At 43.6% G+C, this 22,219-nt stretch overlaps 1 protein-coding gene across 1 annotated transcript; it reads right to left on the bottom strand.

Moving 5' to 3' along the window:
• Nucleotides 1-9,611: 9,611 nt before the first annotated feature.
• LOC144709108 (lon protease homolog, mitochondrial-like) lies at nucleotides 9,612-20,934 on the bottom strand. The gene is made up of 20 exons (XM_078582511.1): nucleotides 20,462-20,934; nucleotides 20,165-20,230; nucleotides 19,746-19,922; nucleotides 19,574-19,639; nucleotides 19,453-19,494; nucleotides 19,233-19,355; nucleotides 18,896-18,994; nucleotides 14,114-14,179; nucleotides 13,936-14,022; nucleotides 13,799-13,838; nucleotides 13,532-13,703; nucleotides 13,313-13,437; nucleotides 12,865-12,995; nucleotides 12,603-12,707; nucleotides 12,382-12,495; nucleotides 12,102-12,269; nucleotides 11,822-11,923; nucleotides 11,573-11,737; nucleotides 10,496-10,993; nucleotides 9,612-9,930 (listed from the first exon to the last, which is right to left on the bottom strand). Exons 1-20 carry the CDS (start codon nucleotides 20,726-20,728, stop codon nucleotides 9,763-9,765), a joined length of 2,781 nt encoding a protein of 926 aa, XP_078438637.1. The 5' UTR covers nucleotides 20,729-20,934; the 3' UTR covers nucleotides 9,612-9,762.
• Nucleotides 20,935-22,219: the final 1,285 nt, after the last annotated feature.

The raw sequence follows: 22,219 nt of genomic DNA, 5'->3' as shown, positions 1-22,219 counted from the left end.
AAGATGTGCATAGGCACTTACCAAAATCAAAAGCCATCTATCTCCCTTTGCAGATAGTCTCCGCTAATGGGCCCCCGACGTGGGCCTGGGCCGATGTTCGTAGATGCGGTGTCAGATCGCATCAGGACTCCCTCCAAAGGCAACCAGCTTGTCCTCGAGCTGAAAAGCTGGAAACTGCTGGTGAAGGCGTTCTGTGACTTCCCAAGTGGCTTTGAAGTCCAGGAGGCCTGCCGAATGCGCGAGGACTTGGAGTCCTTGAGAGGAGGGACAAAATGCGAAGGTGTAGCTCACCATTCTTATTCTGCAGTTAGGCTTCGCGGCAGCGGTTGTATGTGATTCGTCAGTCCCACTGCTTGCTTGAACTGCGATACATGAAACAATGGGTGGATATGAGCCTCGGCCGGCAAGTCAAGACAATATGCCACTACTCCAATGTGTTGGGTGATTTGATACAGTCTAGAGTATTTGGGGGGCCAGTTTCTCATTCGGAACACATGCAAACGATCTCATGCGTTACCGCTTCAGCCGGAGAAATACAATTCCCCTGTTTTGAATTCCACCTCCCGATGATGACTGTCGGCCGTGAGCTTCACAATGGCTTGTGCGCATGCTAAATGTTGGCGGAGTAGAGTCAGAATTTGATCCTGCTCTTGAAGAAGGCAGTCTAAATCATCCAGCAGTGTAGCGGGGCTGCCATGCCATAGAAGCTTCGGTGGCTTGCGCCTGTACAATGCCTTGAAGGGTGACATCTTGATGGTTGTATGGTATGACGTATTGTAGCTCAGTTGTGCCCAGTGCAGCCAAGAACTCCACTTTTTGGGTTGATATGCCTGCAAAACAGCGCAAATAAGCTTCTAAAGAACGGTTAACCACCTCGGTCTATCCGTCAGTTTCCAGGTTATAGGCCGAGCTGTGCTGCAATTTTGTCCCTTGTAGTTTGTGTAGCTCGGTCCAGAAATGTCTCAAGAATATGTTGCGGCGGTCCGAAAAAATGGTGTGTGGCATGCCGTGGAGCTTGATGATCTCGGTGGTGAACTTAGAAGCCACGTCCTTGGCAGAGAAAGGATGGGCAAGTCCGATGAAGTGTGCATACTTTCTGAGGCGATCGACCACTACTAATATGCAATCCATGCCGCTGGATTTGGGAAGATCCTCCACGAAGTCCATAGAAATGTCTTCCCATATTTGTTGCAGAATCGGTAGTGGTTGCAAGTGATTGATATTAAGTGGCCGTCAAGCCAATCACACTACTATGTTTATCTAAGTTCATTATTATTCAGTGTGATGTTTATAATGAAGGCTATGAATACGCGCAATGACTTGGTGAATTATGATGAGATCATAATATAGTGATCACTACTCTTAAAACATGTATTCTAAATATTCCTATTCAATGGATAGTCGAGACGGACATCGAATTATCCGGATAGAATAGCACTAGCTGATCCTATTTATAGGATAAGTATAGCTGATCCTGTAGCTATTAGTGTGGCGACACTAAGGACAAATAGTGGGTGCTCTTTCGAGAAAGAGTTCACTGAATTGACCCCACGAATCCCTGAATGGTACTATACCTAAACGTCAATCATGTTGATTCAAGTCGCGGTTGTATAAGTGATACACTGACGTGGTACACCAAGGACATCTTGTGAGTGGACGACTACGTATTGACTATGACTTACGAGCCTCTAATCATGGGATTCAAATAAGTTATAGATTGGATGTAGTAAGAAGCATACGGAGATGATTGAGTGGTCAAGATGGGATCATCCGCCCTCGGTATATGAGGAGATTGACTCGAGGAAGACGATGTAGAAAAAAAACATGTCCAGGGTAGTGAGGATATTGGAGAAGGCGTTCTCCAATGATCTCCATTACGCATCAGTACTGATCGAATGACGGATTAGGGTTTGACGATAAACCATACCCTAAGTCGTTGGAGAGTCTCTCGCGGATGATAGATTATACATATACGGTAATTGATCACGGCAAAGGTTCCATGAGAGAGTTTGGGACTACTCGGTATCTTCTGGAGCACGAGGTGTAGCTTGGCACCCCATAGGCTGAAAACTTAACCTATCGATTGGGTTAAATCAATCTCAATTCAATTAATCTATATGTTGATATAGTTAATTAATAAGGTTGGTCAATAAATGTTATCGGGCTATTAAAGTTATTAACTAGAACGATACATGGGCCTAGAGGGTCACACGCACGAGGTCATAAGGGCACTGGTGGATATATTTAACTTTGGAGGGTTTTTGAGAAAAACCTTAAGTGAAATATAAAGATGAAAAGGGTCTCATTTGAAGCACCCATGCAAGCCTAATTTGAGAGCCTCTCCCCTTCTCCACTCTCTTCTCAACTCATCCAAGGAAGAATGTCTTCATAGTGAGGAGATCTTCTAGATTTTCAAGAAGAGTTGAAGAAGAAGACATGGAGATCCAAGCGCCGAGTGATCGCGTGGATACTTCTAGAGGCCGGACGCGTGAACGGTTTCAGAACAATCTCAGAGCGTCAAAGTCTAGGGTGGAACGAGTTCCCCAAAAGGTACTTTCAATTTTGTTTTAAAGATCGATTGAGAATTGATTGACCACGCTTTCACATCCATGGAAACGTGATTTCCATGGACGCACCAAAGCATCGAACCCAACAACAAGAGCCTCGCCGGGGAGAGCCAATGGCGTCTTGAACCAATGGCACTGGGAACAGCTGTTGACGTAAGACTTGACAACTCTTCTCATACCTCGCCAATAGAATTGCGATGCCACGCGCTTGTGCGTCTTGACGAATCCCTAGTGGCCCCCAATGACCCCGTCGTAAAGTTTCTTCATGATAAGCCCAATTCTCGGCGAGCCGGCTGGTAACACTAGCTGTCTGTCATGAAGTAGTGCTCTGCGTTTTTGTGACAATTTGTACTTTCCCTGGCTGTTGGGGTCATCTTGTAGCTTCTGAATGACAGGCTGTAGATATGGATCTCGATCCACCTCTTAGCGCAGGCTTCCGATGTCCCCCATGGAGAGAGAGATACTACGTGGGCGGTCACGTCCGCGGCTGCCATTTGGTGGGATAACGCGTCGGCCACTTGATTCTCGCTCCGTGTCTTGTGCTGGATGGAAAAATGGTACCCCATCAGTTTTGAAAGCAAGTGATGATATTCACCTTGGATTTCTCGCTGCTTAAGCAACTGTTTGAAGCTTCGCTGATTTGTGCGGATAATAAATGCGTGGAACATGAGATAATGCCGCCATTTCTTGACCACCAGGACCACTACAACCAATTCTCTTTCGTACGCCGATTGAGTGCAGATAGTGGGTGGGAGTGCCTTGCTGAAAAAGGCAATGGGCCGTTCCTTTTGCAGTAGCACCGTGCCCACACCCACGCCCGATGTGTCCATGTCAATTGTAAATGGCTGGTTGAAGTCGGGAAGGGCAGTACCGGTGACGATGATAAGGCTTGCTTCAGTTCCTCGAATGCTCGTTGTGCTTCCTCTCCCCACTTAAATTTGTCCTTCTTCAATATTTGTGTCAGTGGCCATGCCTTGGATGCATACCCCTCGATGAACCGTCGATAGTAGCCTACTAATCCGAATAATCCGCACAGTTGTCACAGATTTTGAGTGAGTGACCACTCACGGATGGCTTCAATTTTCGCTGCGTCTGTGGTGACTTCTTTTGCGAAAATCCAGTGGCCCAAATATTCTATCCTTAACTGCCCGAAGGAGCATTTCTTGGCATTGATGCTGAGATGGTGCTTCATCAGCAATTGTAGCACCGCCCATAGATGTGCCTCGTGCTCGTCCCGGTCGCGGCTGTAAATTAAGATGTCGTCAAAGAAAATCAGGACGAACTTACGGAGGAATGGCTGGAAAATCGCGTTCATCAAGGCCTGAAGGTGGCAGGAGCATTGCACAGTCCGAAAGGCATCACCAAGTATTCGTAATGCCCTTGATGACTGCGGAAGTGATAACTTGCAAATTATAATGTTAAGTTGATGTATATTACATTCCGCTTGCAACAATCCTATAAGTTCTCTGGGTAAAAAAACATTAGACATTCCATCTTCTGAAACGATGACTTTTGATGTTACTTGACGTACAATAATTTCTACATGTCTATCATGGATCTGTACCCCTTGGGACATTTATGTGTTTTAATGGACATATTTAAATGTTATCATATATAAATGGAGATAAATGACATGCACTTTGATTTTATTATTTTTTCTAATTTTAAATATATTTTTATATAATATTTAACCTCTTTGCATTGAGTAAATATTTTTTACAGGGCTTAAAATACTCGGTTGAAGGTTGGTAAGGTTTTACTGATTTTATGAATTTTTTCCATAATTTTTTATAGTTTGTTGACCATTATTCAGGCAGGAAATGAATTTTAGAATTCTAAGATTATTTTTAATGATTTATTTAGTATCTTAAATAATTTTTCTTTGAATTTTCGTGGCATCCACTACATTCATCTGAAATTTGGGCGAATAAGTGGATGCAATCTTTTTAAATAATAATAAGAGAGAGAGCCTTATTGGCTCATTATGGCATCGAAATGCGCGATGCCCTAATGAGCAAATGATTGTTTCAAAAGGAGTAACGTGGCGGGGGCGGCGAGAAAAAAAAGGTATATTTTGTCTTTTGCATTGATTCATTTTTAATGCAATAAATGCACACGGAGAATCGATCTCGGCGTGCATTTATGAAACGCGGAGAATCATTGCACATGGAATCGGTTAGCCGCGTGCATTTTATGCACCTAGCAACCGACACCAAGGGCATGTATAACTATATTTGTTATTTTTTATATACGCGGTGATCGATTCGCCGCATGCATTAAATGCACGTGATGATCGAAAATCGCGTACAATAATTTCTGACAAAAGTGCGTTTTGTCTTTTAGGAATTTATTTAAAAACGAGGGCGACACGGGGCATTCTCCTCCGTTCAAAATGCAGCATAATTTCACGATGACTGTCACCTGTGGAAGCGCATAAAAATGTGTCAGAACGTGATCCGAGGACAGAGAAAACGAGAAAAAAATTTCAGCCAATAAGAAAATTCCAATTTTTCTTAAATAATCAATGATCCAATGGTTGAGATTAAACGCCAGTAAAATGGCGATATCTTGAGATCTATCCGTCCCATTGAGCTGAAATTTTGAGGGCATGTTTGTCTTCCCCCCTCTACGATCCATACATTTTGATTTTTAAATAGAGGTCAGGAAAAAGGTGAAATCTACTTTTTGAAGCTCTCCCCAAGGATTTGGCCAGGAAGGACACATGAGTTGCTTTGGAAGTCAACAGATTCTGATTCAACATTAAAATTTGTAAGTTTATAATTTGCCTTTTGAACTTCTTCTTGAAAGATTCTAAAATGCCATGGCATGGGCGAAATGTGCATGCCCTTGAAGTTGCTTTGAAATGAAATCAGCATTGCATTTTGATTTTGATTCATGATCTGATTTTTAATCTTTGGATCCATTCTACATTGATTTGGATCCACTTTGCATTTTTAGATTAGGGTCGAATTTCACTTTTTCCCCAAATTCTTCTATTTTCTCTCTCTAGATATCAAAATTGGTTGTTTAGAAATTCAATTAAACATCTAAATATACAATTTCATAAAAAATAGTCCATCTTCAAGTTCAATTTGAAAACCCCCTTTTGTACTTATTAATTCCCAATTTTAAATATATAAAAATTGTCTCATAAAAATTATTTTGATTAGGAAATTGGTAATCCCAATTTATCTGATATTATAATCAAAATTATCCTATCCAATTGTCTTGACCGAAAATATTAAAATCAAAATTAAAGTTCTACTTAATTTTGATTAATTATAAACATAATTAAGGTCTATTAAATGCTCAATTAATTTATTCTTGAATTAGTTGACTTGAAATTGGATAAAAGTTATTGCTCAGTGCCTCCTTGTTGTTCGACCCCTTGCTTGCTCTATATATATTATTTAGTATTAAGGGTTATTATAAATTTTATTGCATGTCTTAAAGCCCAAGCAGTGACGTAATTACACATCAATTTTAGGCTTATTTGGAAGGCAGTCTTCTCGATATCTTCTGGCTTCATGCGGATCCCGACTTGAGGTCGAGCTTGGAGAAGATTGTCGTGCCGTGGATTTCCTCTAGTAACTCGTCCACCAGCGGAATGGGAAATTGATCCGGTACTGTGATGCCATTGAGGGCCTTGTAATCTATGCAAAACCGCCATTCCCTTGTCTTTTTCTTCATGAGTAGAGTGGGACTGGAGAATGGGCTATGTGACGGCGTGATGATTCCTGCCGTCAGGTGCTCTTCCATAGCCATTCTAAATGGTCCTTCTGTAGGTGGGAGTAACGATATGGATGCCAGTGGATTGGTCCGGCTCCAGGACGCAGCGTGATTTGTTGATCACAAGCTTGGTGGGGCGGTAGGGTCATTGGTGCTTGGAAAACGGTCAGAAATTGCGTTTTGTAGGGCTCGCCGTCCGTCTCCGTCTCTATTGCCTGGAAGATAACTGAAGAGGTTATGGTGAGTTTATATAATCCCATACCTATGGTCAGATCCCGCTTGGTCCTTGTTGAGGTCGCGGCTGCTTCAAGCCGTGTCTTGCTCGGGTCCCCCTTCAGCGTGTGCCATACGCCATCAGCCTGAAATTGTAGTAGGAGCAGGTCCTACTGCGTGGATGTCCATCCTAGGGTACAGATCCAAGCGAACCCCATGATGACATCGAGGTATAAGTCTTGGACTGGATGGAAGGAAACGGTTGCAAAATAGGCTTGAATGTGGAAAGTGCGGTCGGGACACAGCTCTGTCCAGTGAGATTGTCTGCTGTCCCCATAACACACACAGTATGAGGTCGTACTCTTTCACCTTAGCCCCAGCGTGTGAGCCAGCCTGTCATCGATAAAATTGTCGGACGGCACCGAGTCGATGAGAATGGTGTTCTCTTGGTCATGAATACGACCCTTGAACTGAAGAGAATGCGGCGCGGACATGTTAGTGATCGCTTGAATAGTGAGTTTCTGTGCTCCCTTGGGCTGTCAGTCACCTGACTTGGCTCGTCCTCGACCTCCGCTTCCTCATTTGACTAGATTTCTGTCGACTCCGCAGCGTGCATCACAATGGAGAAGTTCAATGTCTTACGGCATGCATGGCCACGCGAGAGCTTTTTGTTACATTGGAAACACAGCCCTTGCGCTCTCCGAGTGCCGATTTCCTCCTACGGGAGGCGATGCAGGCGAGGTGCTCGCGGTTGTGGGTTGCTTATGGACACTCCCCAAATGTGTTTGTGGTTGGGAAGCTCCGTGGAATGTCCCTCGCCACTCACTGAACCCCACTGCTCCGTCTTGAGGATGTCCATCTCCAACTGGCTCAATAGCTTCTCCGCCTTGAAGGCGCAGTCTATTAGTGCTTCGGTGGAGCGAGGTCCTCGGCGGTCAATCTCCACCTGGAGGGACGGTTTCAAGGCTGAGTATAAGGCGTGCATGGCCATCTCTTCTGATATCTCGGGTAAATACCCCCCTCAAGTCAACGAAAGTGGAGACCACTTCATCTATCAAGCCCGTCTGATGTAGTTTGAACAGTTGATGGTACGCCTCTTGGGGTTGAAGGCTGAAACGATATGACAATTGCCGTTTGAAGTCGTCACAGCTGACAAATCCCGCTCGATCATCCTTGAAGCAGAACCATGCTGACGCCTTGCCGTCCACGTATGATGAATCGACCTAGAGTCTCCTCCCGTGAAGGACGGTATTTCGGCAAACCTGTGACAGCGAGGAGACCGGTGCTGCCGGGTACCTTGACGATGCCCGCGTCGAATTGGCCTTCTTCAGTCATAATCATCCTCCGTGTCGTGATCCGATTCGAACTCTCCTGGCAAGGTTCGTCGACCGTGTCGGGGCATGACGGCCGGCAAACGGAGGCCCGAACAAGCCTCCCTTGGTGGAGAGGGGCCTGCGGTTCTCCATGGGTCTCCACGGATATCCCGGGCGATTTCTCGGCGGAGGTGAAGCGGAGAGAGCCGTCATCCTTCGGCCCGTCTCTCCGGCCCATTCTCCGGTTCTCCATTTCCGCCACCTCACGCGGGCGTCTGTCAAATTCTGGCGAAAGCGTCTCGTGGCCGTCGGACCACTCGTGGACCGTGGTCGTGCGGTGAGTTTGCACTCGAGCGAGGGGAGACGACGGTCGTCCCCAACAGTCGTAGTTTTTGGCCCCACCCCCGTCGGCTGATGTGGGAGGGTTCGGTTCGCAGAAGGGGTCGCCACGGCCTACTTCGGGCTGCAGTTCAATCTGGCCCACTTCGGATGGCGGAGTGAGCCGGGCCCGATCGCGCCGGGTCAGGTTCAAAGAAGCCTGTGGACCCTTTGCGATTAGCCTAAGAAGACGACCCGAGTGGTCCGAATCAGCCCATTAGGGTTAGTCTATGAAACGTCACCCTCATCTGTGACAGCCTCGAGCCTGTCTGGCACGGGCAAGGGCGGCGGTGGCGGCATGAACGTCGGAGGCTCCTTTGGCTGCAGTGGGGGATTCGGTTGTTGTTACCGTCGTGTGTGGGGAATGCTCCATAAATTGATTGAGGCGGCCAAGTTGTTGCTTGATCTGCTGAATGCTGTCCTCCATGTCTCTCAGGAGGTAGACGGCTCTGATGCCAATTTGTTAAGGTCCTTGTAACTCCGAACTACTTTGATAGAAACTTAAAAATTCCCAACAATTCCCGTGTCTGAGAGGGATAGAAGAAGATAGGACGATAGAGGGAAGGGGAGGACAATTGGCGGGGTTGATGACGCCTCTGAGCAGACGGGGTGGACAACATCTTGACTCGACCTGGATGCCGCCCTCGAGCAGGAGTGGTTGTCTGCAAAAGGGAGCCTTCGAGATGGTAGATGTGCGGAGGCACTTACCAGAGTCAAAAGCCATCGACCTCCCTTTGCCTGTTGGTCGAAATAGTCTCCGCTAATGGGCCCCCGACGTGGGCCTGGGCCGACGTTTGTAGATGCGGTCTCGGATTGCATCAACATGCATTGACATCAATACTATAAAAAAGTGAACATTGGCAATTGCCACTCACCAGAGAACATTGCCAATTGCCACTCGTCGGAGAACGTTGCCAGTCGTCACTCAACGGAGAACATTGCCAATTGCCACTCGCCGGAGAACTCATCGACGACGACATTATTGTCAATGAGCGTTGAAATCAACACTATAAAAAAATGAACATTTCAATTGCCACTCGCCAGAGAAGATTGCCAATTGCCACTCGCCAGAGAACTCGTCCGACAACGGTAGTATCGTCAACAGGCACTGACATCAACACTGTAAAAGTGAACATTGTCAATTGCCACTCGCAGGAGAACATTGCCAATTGCCACTCGTTGGAGAACGTTGCCAGTCGCTACTCAACGGAGAACATTGCCAATTGCCACTCATCGCAGAACTCATCGACGACGACATCATCATCACCTGCCGGCAATCCTCCATCCTCGTCGTCGTTGTCGAGGAAGCCATCTGCATCATCCTTCAACTTAATACATGGCATTGATAGTCATTCCCACCGTCGTCTTTGGCAGACAACGTCGACGTATGACGGCAGACGACAATTGCAGATGCCCTTACTAAAACAATATGAGACCTATAAATTCTCTAACACTACATTTGACCAATAATCAAAATTAGAAGGTAGAAAAGAAAGTCGGGTAGAAAATGGGTTGGACCAAAATCTTCACGCTGGGATCAAAGGCTGATTCGTTGACTTTGACTATGCACTGAAAGCAAGGTCAAATATCTGGTCGTAGGTGTCCACAAAGTGAACGTTGAGCCCTTCCTTGACGTTCTGAGAGAGCTCGTCGAAATCTCGCCTATTGGCCGACGGGAATATGATCGTCTTTACGCCGCTCCTCCTCGCCGCTATCGTCTTCTCCTTCACCTTTACCAGGAAAAGAAAGGATCAGAAGAAAATCTTAAAACCAAATTAACTATAAAGAAACAAGAGAAAATCTTTAAATCGTGATTCTTCTTCACCTAATACGAAAATTTATCTTTGAACTTAAAGACTGATTAAGAAAAACCAAAAGAGCGATGAGAAACACGAATGTTTTAGTGCGAAGTTACCGCCCTTGACCAAAAGATAGTGAGAAAGGCGAAAAATATTTCACTCAAAAGACTGATGAAAACTCGACTAAATTTCTTTTTAAAGCATAATGCTGGGGCGGGAAACAAGAGGAAATATTTTCTTTTTAAAAATGCGATTCGAAGATTTGTGAAGAAAGCGAATTAAATTTTCTTTCAAACGACAGTGAGGAAAAAAAAGAAAAAACAATTTTAAAACCAAAAAACTGACGAGAAACAAATATTCTTTAAGCAATTTACTGAGTGGCAAACACACTTAACCAAGAGATGCGAGAGAAACGCGAAAAAAAAACAATGTTTAAACCAAAAGACTGAAAGAGAAACACAGAAAGAAACCATGGTTGAATGAAAAGACAGCTTACCCCGCCAATCGGAAGGATCCGGCCGGTCAACGTGACTTCGCCGGTCATCGCGAGGTCCTTCTTGACGGGCTTCTGCAAGGCGAGGGAGAGCATGGAGGTGATCATGGTGCACCCGGCGCTGGGTCCATCCTTGGGCGTTGACCCGGCTGGCACATGGAGATGTAGCTTGGTGTTGGCGAAGAAGGTGCTGTCTGGGTCCTTCTCCAGAAGAATTGCACGTGCCAGAGTGTGGGCAATCTGCGCACTCTCCTTCATGACGTCACCAAGTTGACCCGTGAGATGAAGGCCGCCCTTCCCTTCTCCCTGTTCTACATGGGTCGTCTCAATGTACAGCGTAGACCCGCCCATGGCTGTCCAGGCCAAGCCCATTACCACTCCCACAGGCGTCTGCTCGTAGATGCGCTCCGCGTGGAACGCCGGCTTGCCGACGTAGTCCGCCAGGTTGGCCTCGTCCACCACCACCTTCTCCAATGCTTCATGGGTTGGCGTAGCTTCCACCTGCGGTGCGACAATCTCCCATTTTTATTCGGAATTGTTCGAAAAACCAATGGGGGTAAAAATATTTCATAGAGAAGTTTCACCATTTTATCCACTAGGGGTATTTTTGCCATTTCCAATGAGCATGCTTTCCTTTTTAAATAGGGGACTCACTTTAGGAGGGCAGCCGAGAAGTAAATGAAAGCTGTGGGTTCTTATATCTCCTTCTCCAGTGTTGTTCTTCCCACCCCCTGCCTCGCTCTGTCTATGATCTTTCTGGTGCTCTCCCCATACCCCCATCTTCCCGAAAAACAACTTGTGGGTTTTTATCAATAATAGATGATATATAATAAACAAATTGTTGCATGGTGTAAAATCCCAAGGCCAAGGCCGTGGCCGGCCTTTAGGCCCTTCATGTACTTATCGATTATATTTTTATCTCACTGGGAAGGTCACCGACTTTGTGTGATCTCCCGTATCTTTATTTCAAAAAAAAAATATATATATATATAATAAACAAATGATATCAAAACAAAATAACTAATAAGTAATAGACTAAATGAGCTTAGGCAAAGTTTATAATACTGGCAAAAGGGATACCGTTGAATCATCTGGTGCTTGTTTGGTCAACCCCTCCTCACTTGGCTCTTCGTCCTTTTTCTCAGCCACCTGTTCTTCCGAATGAATCTCTGTACTCTCGTGTTGAGCTGAAGTATCAAGAGTTGCCTTAGTTGACAACCCTAGCCGAACAAGCTTCAGAGCAATCTGAAAGAGTTTCCTGTTAGTTTCTTATAAATGAGATTGAAGAAAAGGAAAAATGAGTATCTATTTTGGCGTAGAACTTAGGACCTTGCGGTAAATCTTTTCAATATGTTTCTGCAGATTCCTGACACCCGCTTCTCTGCAATAATTTTCTATCAAAGATAAAAGGGCTGGATCCGTGACTTCAACCTGAAAGTTTGATTTCCAGATGAGATCAACAATCGCCCGATTTAGCCAGGAAAAAGAGTAGATCACACGAAAATTCGAATGCATCATTTCTTAAAAAGCTCTTACACTAAGGCAAATGGTTAAAAACTAGAATAAAAAATAGCACTACGCCAATGAAGATCAACAATGTCAATTATACCTGCTCAGGTTTGATGCCGCATGCTTCGCGGGTAGTTTTCTCCAAATACTCCCTCGCAATGTGGATTTTCTCATCGGTGATATACCCGGCAAGAGCAATGATTTCCATTCTATCCAGCAGAGGATTTGGTATCATCTCCACAACATTGGCTGTACAGACAAATAACACCTGCATAAAGATAAAGAAAAAAAGTTTCCTCAGTTTTTTCCCCAACATATAAAATACGTCAAATTACTTTGAGATGAAAAAGGGAAAAATAAGTTTGTCAAGAGCAGATCACCTTTGACAGATCAATAGGTACGTCAAGGTAATGGTCAAGAAAATTTGCATTCTGTTCAGGATCAAGCAACTCAAGCAACGCGCTGGCTGGATCCCCTGCATGTCCCCTGCCTAACTGGAGAAGGAAAAAAACGAAATCATACACTTTTTACATACAGTGTGCAGTCAACACCAAACCCTTATAGAACATAAGATATATAATAGATGATATGAAATAAGTACCTTGTCAATCTCGTCAATTAAGACAAGAGGGTTAGCAGTTCCCACACTTTTCAGACATTGAACCATTTTTCCCGGCATTGCCCCAACATAGGTTCGACGATGACCCTGACGACATATAAATACAAGAAATTAGTTTTCTTTAGACAGATGTACACTAGGACAGTAAAATTAAATTCGATGAAATTCCTGAAAGTGTATATACTTCGTTCTGCAAACAAGATTTGAAAACAAAATATTATGCCGTGCATGCTTATCCTCGTACCTTTATCTCGGCAACATCTGCTAAGCCTCCAACGGAAAACCGATAAAATTGCCTGTTCAGAGCACGAGCAATCGACTTCCCTATGCTTGTCTTACCGACACCAGGTGGTCCAGAAAGACAGATTATTTTTCCTGCACGAATATATGACCGACATGAAATAACTTTTTGCATGAACGACGAAACAAAAATATAAAACTTGGGGTTGAGAGAAAATTAAAATCAGTTAAATTGTTGATGTCAATCATTCACGTATGTTCACTGAGGTACATCGACACCCTTCCGCACACTTCATATAATACATAGTATAACTTTTTTTTTGAAAGATGGTTAAAGGAGGCCAGTCACCTGACAATCAGTAAACACCCTACAACGTATAAATATTAACATCATGAAACTAGGAAAATATTAAAGTACTTAGTAGATAGACTAGAATTAAAGTTTGGCTGACCTTGTGAAGTTCCTCGAAGTTTTCCCACTGCTATGAACTCTAGTATTCTCTCCTTAACGTCAGAGAGACCATAGTGGTCTTCATCCAATATCTTTTGAGCACGATGAACATCAAAATTTTCATCGCTGCACTCAGAAAATATTTAAGTCTTTAAACATTGAAGTCTTAGTAATAAAATTAAGGAAGAACTATTGAAATAAGAAAGGAATCAGCGTGAACCTATAGTTCCCCCAAGGCAGTGCCGTAAGCCAGTCTAGATAGTTACGCGTCACATTAAATTCACTGGAACTAGCCTCCAACAGCTGAAGTTTTGTCAGCTCTTCTTCAATTACTTGCAACACATGCGGAGGACATCTTTCCTTGTTTGCTTCCAGTCTCTGTCTAAACTTGGCTGAAAACATGATAAATGTCGTAGAATTACTTTCAAATAGGTTCCTTTCAAATAAGGAAGATTTGCTGCCAAGTGACGAGTTTTCCCAAACTAACCTGAAAGTGCGGTCTTGTCATCAGTTTCTACGCCCAACTCCTGTAACATGAGAAAGTTTAGTTCGTATTTAAATTCGGTCATCCCCATGCGCTAAGTCTCGAAGTAGAAATATTGAGACCAGGTAGGATCCAAGAACCTTTTTGATGGCTTTAAGTTGCTCATTCAGTAAGAAACGGCGTTGTTCCCCGCTAATCTTTTCTTCAATTGCTTTTGCAATTGATTCCTACAGAAGGAAAGGAAATCACAATTCATGTTATTCAGTCACATTCTTACTCCAACAAAAATTTACATAACAAACCAGAAAATTTTCTCACCTGAAGCTTGCTTATTTCCATCTCCTTCTTTACCAACTCAAGGGTGAGCTGCAGTCGTTTGTGAACCTAAGCAATAAAGTAATAGACGATAAGCTGAACAGAAGATACCACATATCTGGGACGTATTATTCATGAGATCGACGGGGGAAGCTCATGTCGACGGAAGGAGCCCATATGAACTTAATGTCGACCTAAGTTCAGTGGTCTACAGTTTCTAGTTAGGTTTATGTCGTGTACCTTTCATGCATATTTCTTGTTATACTGATCTTATGAGATCCAAATGAGATAAATTTCAAAAGGGGCCAGTAAAGTCTACTCAGTACGAGTGGCCAACATGTAAAACTATTGGAATAGAGAAGACTCAATTGTACTTCCTCTCCGGATATCTCCAGGGAGTGCCAGTATTGCTCTGCCTCGCGTTGGCTAGGGTTTCAGTAGGAGAAAAGGATAGTCACATAAAGGCAGCGCCAGTTTAAATACGTTGTTTATTGCAGCAGAAAGGAGGCCTTCGCCCAACCACAAACGATACTTATTTCCTACATGAAAAATAAGTCAATCAACGCGCAGTTGGCATGGACACCCACTTTCGTTATTTATTCCCATGTGGGAATGAACCACATAAGCCTTTGTGGAAGCGTGAAAGATCCTAAACAAGCATCACTCCTCAACCATGTACGAGTCACAAACAGCCTCTCATTTCTCTCCAAACAATGCAGTGGATAGGGAATACATATAATCGGACCGAGTTACACCCTGTTGACATGTGAAGGGGTTACACCCTGAATTTGAGATGGTTGAAGCTCAACTCTTCAACAGCAAGCATAAACTGAATTTTGCGGACATTAATAAAGGCCAGAAATGAGGAAAGCCATTTGGGTCATACTTCTGAGGGAGATGGTAAAGCGGCAATCAAAAATGCAGCGTGCCTCATGAAGCCTCAATGAGGGACACCCGGTCAGTCCAAGGCACCTAATACTCCTGGTCAACTACCAAAACAGAGCCCTAGGGTAATGTGTTGATGAGAAGGATCAACATTTTACTTTTTACTTCACGAAGCCACATCAGACCAGAGAAACTTATTGGAAGCCGCATGGCAAACCCCAAGACATTAGCAGAGGGAGCTGCATTTCTCAAGTTTCTACTCAGGAACCTGACATTGGGCAGCTTCCAGAGGCATAAAAGAGACCAGACAATATTGCACAGCTCAAGGAAGAACTTCACCAACTCTGGAGCCTCATTAATAATCACTCCAACATTGTTGGGTCAACTTCCTTGGTGAATTCAGGTACATCCCATTGTTTAAACGTAACCTCAGAACCCAACCATTGATGTACCACAGATCATATAAAACCAGAAAATTATTTTTTTTCTACTGCATGAAACTTACTTCAGACAGCAGATAGCACCTAATTTCTGTACTTGGCATTGGTACCTTTGAATTGGATTACTAGGTACATTAACACATGTTTTTCATGTTACACAATTGTGTGTTGGTCTGCTTCCAACACAGATTAGCTCAGATTTCATCCTTTAAGCTGATCGTTGATGGAGATGATGCATTTCTTTGTGACAAGGTCTCGGGCCAGAAGCATGGGCTAGCTACGATCAATAAGGACCTCTACTACTCATGACCCTCTCTATCAGATGGTGCCATGAAGCCAAAAGTCTGGCAGCTTAACAGGCAGTTGAGGCACCCTTCTTTCTTTATTCTGAAAAATATGTTACCGTATTTTTCAATTGAACAATTGAACAAACTAATACGTGAAGTATGCCACTTGTCCAAAACACAAACAGACTACATATCCCCTTCCTGTCATTAGTTAGACTTCTGCGTTTGAGATAATTCACTACCATGTCTGGGGTCCAACTCCTTTTACTCGCGTGGTTTTTGCTTGTTTTTCGTCCTTAATTTTGATGCGATTCAGATTCATCTTATGAAAGTCAAATCAGAAGTCCCCAGTATTATCTGTGGATTTGTGGCCATGATCAAACTTCAATTTGGTGCCCAGATAAAAGGTTTAGATCTGAGGATGGAAAGGAATTCATGAACTCTGAAATGAGTATCTTATTTACAGAAATAGAAAGTTATTCATGAATCCTTTTGCGTTTATACCCCTCAGCAGAATAGGATAGCTGAACAAAAGCTGGGACATAATTTGGAAAAAATAGAACCCTGAATATTCAGCGCTACCTACCAAAATCTTTCAGGGGGAAAGCAGCAATGCAGTCTGATCATCTGCTAAATTGACTTCTTACTAAACCCTTTCTGATAAAACTCCATTGCATGTTGTCACTGAGTCTTATCCAACTGCTGAGCTTCATAAAAAATTGGACCTCAGACTATTCGGATGAGAGTGTTATGGACATCTACATCCAAATAAGATAAAACAATTTAGCTGCATAGGTGCATGCTTGTGTCTTTGTTGGATACTCAAATGCTTAAAAAGGATACAAGTGTTATCATTCCTCCACACAGAGGATGTTTAAATCCAAAACGGTTATGTTTAATGAGATTTTTTTTTTGTTGGATGAGTCAATCGACACTTCGTCCTCTGTACTGCCATGCGGAGATCATATGGACTCCAGGTCCAGGATGCTTCTGAGTCCTATAAGCCCTCTTCCATTCATGCCTTCTGACATGCCAGATGATATTGACCCTAGACTCCCAACGGTATCATTGGTGCTCTTAGTCTAGGGATATTTTAGTTTTTTGGCCCACTAAGCGCATTTGTGTCATTTTACCTTTGTAGGTTTCCCCCTTGAAATAGAGCAACCTTCATTTAGGATCAAGAATGGAAGTTGTTTCTTAGAATCCTGATACGATGACTGATTCTTGAAAATCGTAGGGTTATAAATACCCCCATGTAAGGTCATCAGCGAAAACTTTGATGAATGATCATATTGTGGTTACTTGACACAAGTAGCTGCATACGGCTGTCATGAGGGCAAGAACTCCCGATTTGGAAGTTATTGAGAGTTTGTTCGCCTATTGCTCTCTCTTCTTCTCTCTTCTCTCTTCCATCTCTCCAATTCTCCTCTCTCCCTTGCCTATTTCTTGATTTTGTTAGATCTCCATGATGATCGTAAAATTGTTCTCCTCTCTGGAGAACTCCCTCCTGTCATTATCTCCTCTCTTGTGATGTCCACCCTGCCGGACCTCCAAACTCATGACAGAGTCCACTACGCCATAGTTTTCACAGGTCACGCTCACTCTGCAATATGCCTCACAGGCAACGTCCACTCAGCCATACCTCTCATGGCTAACATCCACTCCACCAATGTCTCATCTTCCTCTAGTCAACGTCCATCCTGGCATTCCCTCCATCCACTGATGATAACTCTGTCATGCTCTCCCTCTTTCCCCTCTCCCCAAAAAGAATTACAGCGTTCTTATCACTACACTCAGAACCACCTACTCCAATTGAAATACTGATATGATTCCGCATCGGGTATATGAGCATAAGAAACCACGACAGAAGCAAGGCCTGGGCACGACAGTCCACGCCATTACCAGCCATACTTAAGCCCTGCCTTAGAAGAGGCTAGGGTAGAAAATCAAGTAGTAAGTCATTCTGCACTGTCACCTTTGTCTCTCTCCCTCTCCCTCGGTCATGACTCCCCCTTCATGCTCGCAGGTTGGAGTCATCTCCCCATCGAGCTGCGACCACTTGGTTGCCAATCCCTCGTCCTTCTTCTACCGTTCCCATTCTTCACTTTTGTCCCTGGGAAACTCTCCTCTCTTTTCTAGTCCCTCTCGATCTCTCTTGCTCTTTGTCATCAGTGGAACAATTTGTTGAATTGCACTTCTCTACGTTGCTAATTTACAAGGATTTGATACAGTCCAGAGAGGATCCTATCAGATTCTTCCTTAGTCAATATTGTCTGATAATCACCGGGTCCAGTCAAGATCCCAGCTGTCTCCCATGATCCTGTAATGTCTCCTCCAAGACTTTCTCTGATCCCTATCCCACGGCCATGACTGGAGGTAAACCAACATTTTATGTTCTGATCCTGTAAGCAACTTGAGTAAAAACAGTTGCCCGCCCAGAAGTGCCTGATTTCCCTTATGTGGATAACCCTAAATGCTCTGATCCAATGGTAACGGACCCAGCGATTCCTCAGACCTCTCTACCTCCAGCTGGTTCTCTGATCTGCCGGACTACTCCATTTCCAATTTTCTTCAGTACTACTGCTTCCAAAGTCATAACGCCTTAAGAGTTAGCATAAGAACGTTCTTACCAAGAATTAAACTGTAAGGGCATGGACGCATCAGAAGGATTTAGAAGGTTCCAGAAGATCTAGAAAGAAGTCTAGAAAAATTTAGATGCGTCAAGGATTCTAGAAGCCTCTTCGCAATCTTGCATTGTAATGAAAATATTCGTGGGATTCTGGAGCCCAATATTGTACTCTAAGGCAGCGGGGGTCTTCCTCTGAGCCTCAACCTTTTCTCCATTCTCTTCCAATGTTCCCAAAATTCAACATCGAAGGAATAATATTTGGCCTTTTTCATGCAATTTGAAAACGACTTAATCAATGCTACGCAGAAGTAAAATAAAATCCAGGTGTTGCGACCACATCAAGAAACATTTTTCCAAAAATCAAATACCAAAGAATCTTCGTCCTAGGTCATGTCATTTTCACCATGTCAAAGGCAAATTAGATCTTTGAAAATCAGAAAAACTTGAAATTTACGTTAGAAGATATACCAGTGATTGGTTCAATTGCACCACAAGAAATGACAAAAAAAATTGCAAACGAAAGTTATACGGGTATTTTTCTCACGTCAAGTTCCTGTAAGACTTCCTGGCAGTGAAACTTGTTCGCTCCAGAAATGGCTGCCCCGAAATCAGCCAATCTTGAATAATTAAAGTCACCAATATGCTGCAGTAAAAAAAGGTTAACCTTGTCATGTTTAAAAATAAAAATATACAAATTTGAATGGCTATAGCTTGTCGCTCAGTTTCACTAGCATAACAGAAAAATATGACCAAATGGCTTGAAAAAGATTTTTTGGATTTGATCGACCAACAGAAACAACAAAATTTACAGCGGAAAATTTGATGAAAGGATAAAAAGCAAAAACAAAGAAAAAAATCTAACATGCTGGATGAAGGATAACCTGAGTATAAGTTTGCACATGATCTCTCCACAAGGAACTTGTTTTCAGTACATCCCTCAAAGTGGATATGACTTCAAAAGACGTAGCCTTAATTACATCATCTTCTTTGTCATAAGGTAAATCCTGCGACAGAATCAGTACAGAAAAGGAGCGTGATGAACACTACATTAAGGACTCACATGGGGCAATCAAAATGGAGATTAAGTTGAAGGGTAAATGCCTTCAGATGGTCCACTTTGACTGTAAGAGGTTCCTCGTTGACCTGCGTAAACGCATCTTTTAAGTTATTTAAATGAAAAACGATCGTGAAAATATCCCACAATTAAACAATGCCAACTCACCATCTCTGTTATTCGTAGCCGGCGATGACCGATCAATACAACTTGTTCCCCTTGGATACTTGTAATCTAACATTCCAAAATTTCAGTATCATCAAACAACTATAAGTTTTTTTTGAAGAAAATTATGAAAATAAAAGTATGTAAACTAACATAAGCAAGACTGGCTTCATACCTGAGCCAATGTGCCCACTTCATGCAGTCGATCGAATAACTCTTTTCCTTTCAGATCATAAATGTTTTTTTCGTTCTCTTTGCTATCCGTCCCATTTTCCTCTTTCAAAAGAAATGCCCCGGCATATGGCGCTGATCTTTTACGGTTCTCTATCAGGGCTTGCAACAATTTCGGATCCTGAAAATAAAATTAAAGGAAACACTTCAAAAGAGTACATGACAAATGAATTTTCAATTTTGATAGTCGCATTAATTAGGCAAGATCAGAGACATTGTTCTTTACGGTTCTTTGCGGCGGAAGAAAGACTTCGAGAATATGAAAATGATCTCTCAATGTAAGAATACTTTCAAGAAACAAGAACATCAATCAGCTGGAACCTTCAAATTCTTCTTTTAAATCTTTAAAGGAAAATGTCGTACCTTTACATAAATTGGCATGTAAAAGCCTGGAAATAATGGCCGGTGTAGCAGCGGCAATGCAATAACCTGCATATCCAAAAACAATAATGATGAGATAATAAGCAGTTCGTGCAACATATATTTCACGATATTCACCACGTAGCCCATAAATTCATGTCATAGTAGAGCCCGGAGAGTAATCCATGGAATTGAATTATCGGACTTGAGTTATCACGAATCAAAGACAACTTAATAGAGCAATCTGATGGCAGAACAATAATGCGACGAAAACGAGGTAAGAATCAAATATTAACAAACCGATAAATGATCCTCTGGACGGGGATTGGTAGGAACGATCGCAGAAGACGGTTGCTCCACCGGCGCCTCCGATTCACCGGCGGACTCCGATGAAAAGCAAGCCCTGCCAGCCACCGAAGGGTTCACGCCATTGACTCTTCCAAGCGAACCCAGAATCCGCAACAAAGGGAATCTCTCATCTCCCCTGATGTAAAGACCTCCACTTGGAAGGCCCTGCAACCGACCCAGAAGCCCGTTCGGAGATAATACTTTCAACATCGCCGCCATTACAAAGCTTGAATTCCTCAATTCCAGTCCCTTCTCATTGCGTTGATCATCGCCATTGAAGAAAATTGACAATCTTTTCAACAGTAGAACTGGGCGGGAAACTGACGAACTAAATCCGCCATTAAAATCCTAGTCAAACTACGCTAAGAAGCAGGAGAGATGCTCAGAGCTAGACGATGGCGAAGAAGACATCTCCCAAGCTCAAGAGAAAAACCCTTTCTTGCACCACAAGACTGGGCCGTTTATCCATTTAGCCAGGTCTTCGTAGCCCATTAAAGGCCCACATAAGACCCTAGGCTAGACTTGTTGGACGGATGACGGATGACGGGCATATAGTGCGGAGGCGCGGACGGGACGGATTTTTTGTCTGCGATGTTGGACGAAAAACAGGACGGAAATTCGTCCCCGAGACGAACAGACGGGATGGTTTTCAGCCACTCAAACGAAAAAACCGTCCTGTCTGGAGGTCTCGGATGAAAAAATTGTCATCTCCGCGTTCCTGGACTGATTCTGGACGTCAGACAGGACGATTTTTGTCCCGTCCTGTCCATTGTCCACGTCCCGCACGATCCGGAACTAAGTAGTGCAGGGACGTGGACGGGACGGTTTTTCGTACCCGGACAAAAAATAATCCCGTCGGCGAGGTTGGACGAAAACCAGGACGGAAATTCATCCCGAGACGAATGGACAGGACGGTTTTCGTCCACTCAGACGAAAAAACTGTCCCGTATGGAGGCCTCGGATGAAAAAACCATCCCGTTTGCGTCCCTGGACTGATTTCGGACGTCGGATCGGACGATCTTCGTCTCGTCCCGTCCATCGTCCACGTCCCGGACGATCTGGAACTATAGAGACTGAAGGACCGTCTATTGAGTCATCCGTCCATGGCATTTGATCTCGGGCTCTCGGCTGCCTTTCAGTTCCCCCTCGGCTTTACCTCTCATCTCCTGCTTGACTCCCGCTCAGCTCCCACGGGATAAAAAACTGTCACCTCCACCGTTCAAGACCTCCAGACAGGACGGTTTTTTTTGTCCCAAAGCTAAAAACCGTCCTGTCCAACTACCAACGGACTATTCTACGTCCCATCATTTTTTCTGTCTCCCAGAAAAAAAACTGAGCATTTCCTCCATGGATGAAATAACTGTTCCATCCATGTCTATGCACTGTAATTTCATCCGGCCCTATCTGTCGTTGTGACCACTCTGTCATCAGCTCCGGTTCCGCCTAGGGACGGGAAGTTTGGTGTTCGTTGACGAACTAACATCAAATAACATTTGTGAGTTATTGTGGAAAGGTTGAACTACTTGGCGAGATATTATGATTTAATAAATGAATCGTATAGAAAGAGGGAATTAAGTTATCCTCATTTCACCCAGATCAGTCCTGACCAGATCTACTCAGTCATGTTTTGTGCATATATTTTGTAGATATCACATAAGAAGATAGAGAGATTTATGCGGCTGATTCATAACATCATGCGACGGTGATGAA

This window comes from Wolffia australiana, chromosome 1 (genome assembly GCF_029677425.1).
Source record: "Wolffia australiana isolate 7733 chromosome 1, ASM2967742v1".
Taxonomy (NCBI): domain Eukaryota; kingdom Viridiplantae; phylum Streptophyta; class Magnoliopsida; order Alismatales; family Araceae; genus Wolffia; species Wolffia australiana.
This window is presented reverse-complemented; position numbering and strand designations above follow the sequence as displayed.

What these genes read in the sequence shown, in the direction of transcription:
- LOC144709108 (XM_078582511.1), bottom strand. Translation starts at nt 20,728, where the DNA reads ATGGCGGCGATGTTGAAAGTATTATCTCCGAACGGGCTTCTGGGTCGG. An exon ending in AAGTCTTACAGGAACTTGAC is followed by an intron (nt 14,180 to 18,895) that starts GTGAGAAAAATA and finishes TTTATTGCTTAG; the next exon opens with GTTCACAAACGACTGCAGCT. An exon ending in AAGCACCAGATGATTCAACG is followed by an intron (nt 10,994 to 11,572) that starts GTATCCCTTTTG and finishes GTCGCACCGCAG; the next exon opens with GTGGAAGCTACGCCAACCCA.